The 1961-nt window shown below is 38.6% G+C and overlaps 1 protein-coding gene across 1 annotated transcript in view; it reads left to right on the top strand.

Annotated features, from left to right (window-relative positions):
- LOC107572717 (cell adhesion molecule-related/down-regulated by oncogenes-like) overlaps positions 1–1961 on the top strand; it is a 22956-nt gene that overhangs the window by 12992 nt on the left and 8003 nt on the right. Inside the window, exon 12 of the mRNA XM_016259149.1 lies at positions 878–1000. Coding sequence (XP_016114635.1) covers positions 878–1000 — 123 coding nt within the window. The remainder of the gene's footprint in view (positions 1–877; positions 1001–1961) is intronic.

Genomic DNA, 1961 nt, shown 5'->3' with positions numbered 1-1961 from the left:
ATTTTTTGTTAAAATACCAAATATAACAAACCACATGTTTTTATAAATGGCCAATCAGATGTAACAGCTTACAATAAATTCGTTAGACTGATTCAAACCTTGTGAAGTTTGTGGTTCATAAGTCATTTGTTCCTGAATCAAACTGCACTGGCTTTGCTATACGTTTATTTTTGTGAATAGCCAGTAAAGACAACACAATAGAAGACATTTTTATTTATTTGTATTATTTGGTTGTGCTTTTTAAGACTTTTTCAGACTGCAAACTCACAATTTATATATCATTTATTTTGCCATGTCATTTGATTCAGTGGTGCAGGAAACACTGATATGTCATGTGCGCAGGGAAAAATACGGCACTAAAAAGCCTGTGATGCTTTTTTCATGTGTGTGCGAGTCTGTAAGTGTGTATTTTGTGTTTTGCTCTCTCATTATGCAGTACAGCAGCTGGTCGTTTAGTGTACTCAATGCCTTCAATGTATTAAAAAGAGAAATGAGCTACACAAATAAAATATTGTGGCACAAACTGTAATTAGAAATCTGGCTCAACATACATGAGTGACTGTGGAGAGCGGCTGCTACGATGTGTGTATGTGTGTACACAGGGCCCTGAGTGTGTTCAGTGGGAATACTGGAGCCAGGCCAGAACAAACGTTAAGCTGCCTTATAAGGAGCCTGTCTGCAGCAAAGCAACTGTCTGAATCCTTCTGGGAGTCTGTGAGAATAAGAGAGCGAGAGTGTGTGTGTGTGTGTGCGAGAGAGAAAAATGAGATTGAGCAAATGAATTGCGGTTTGGAGAGAACAACACGTGCTTTGAGAAAAGCCCTTCTCATTCAGTAGTCTCTCTCATTGCCTTCCTTTTCCCACCTCCTTCCCCTAGGCTTCAAATTCTGGCATTTGATTGGTCAGCTCCAACCTGAGACATCCTATGACATCAAGATGCAGTGCTTTAATGACGGCGGCGAGAGCGAATATAGTAACGTCATGATCTGCGAGACCAAAGGTGAGAGGCTGAAGTACCATCACAAGAATGCTATATTTAACATGTAGACAGGAACCCATAAAGCCCCTGCGGTAATGACAGAGGAAAGCGAGCTATCATTTTATTAGAAGCTAGACAAAGAGAGACATTGTGCTGCGTCTCCTTGACATCATTCCCTGATAACTGCCCTAATGCAGCACTGTTGAAATCAAACCAGAGCGTCATTCACAGCCAGAGCAAATAAAAATCATGGAGTGCAAACAGACCGACTGCTGCCGCAAGCTTTGAGACTGACAACAGTTGCATTGTTATGTGCCAGCACTTGTTAGTGGTGCTTTATTATTGCTTATACTTGGGTTAGAGATTTGAACAAACCCCTAATCCCAAGTTTTAGAGCATTAGTATTAAACGGTGCATAATTGATCCCGCCCCATTAGTTCTACCGACATGAATGATTCATCAAATTGTGCTGCTTGTTGAGGAGCAAATATAGAGTGCAACAGTGCTGCCCACTTTTCAGCAACTTTTTATCTGTAAGCATTTACCATTCATTTTTTTTCCTGTAGGGATTTTTAAAAAGTCTTTCTTTTAGAGCTATAAGCTATGAACTAAACCAACCAGCTACGAGGTGAATCAGAACATTACAAAACTTTGATCTGAAGCAAAAAATATTTGAAAATTGGACAAAAAGACAAAGGTACAAGACTGTGCTTAATGGCTTTAGTGAGAGAAAGAACTACAAATCAATAAAGCATTGTGAATAACATAACTGAATAAAAAACAATGGTTTGATTTAAAGTTGTTATTTATATAGAAATAGCATATTTTATTGCAAAAGATGAATATTATGCATGCAAATGATATGTAGTTTGAGAACGCATGGAAATTGACTCTACGTAATTCGCAGTCATTTGCGTGGGCTGATGGCTTCGACAAAAGCATATACCATTGATTAACAACTAATTAACAACCTCGTAGCTCA

The sequence above is a fragment of the Sinocyclocheilus grahami genome, unplaced genomic scaffold, assembly GCF_001515645.1.
Source record: "Sinocyclocheilus grahami isolate Dianchi unplaced genomic scaffold, SAMN03320097.WGS_v1.1 scaffold1801.1, whole genome shotgun sequence".
NCBI lineage: Eukaryota > Metazoa > Chordata > Actinopteri > Cypriniformes > Cyprinidae > Sinocyclocheilus > Sinocyclocheilus grahami.
Note: the sequence above shows the minus strand (reverse complement) of the source record. Positions and strands in the feature narration are given on the sequence as shown.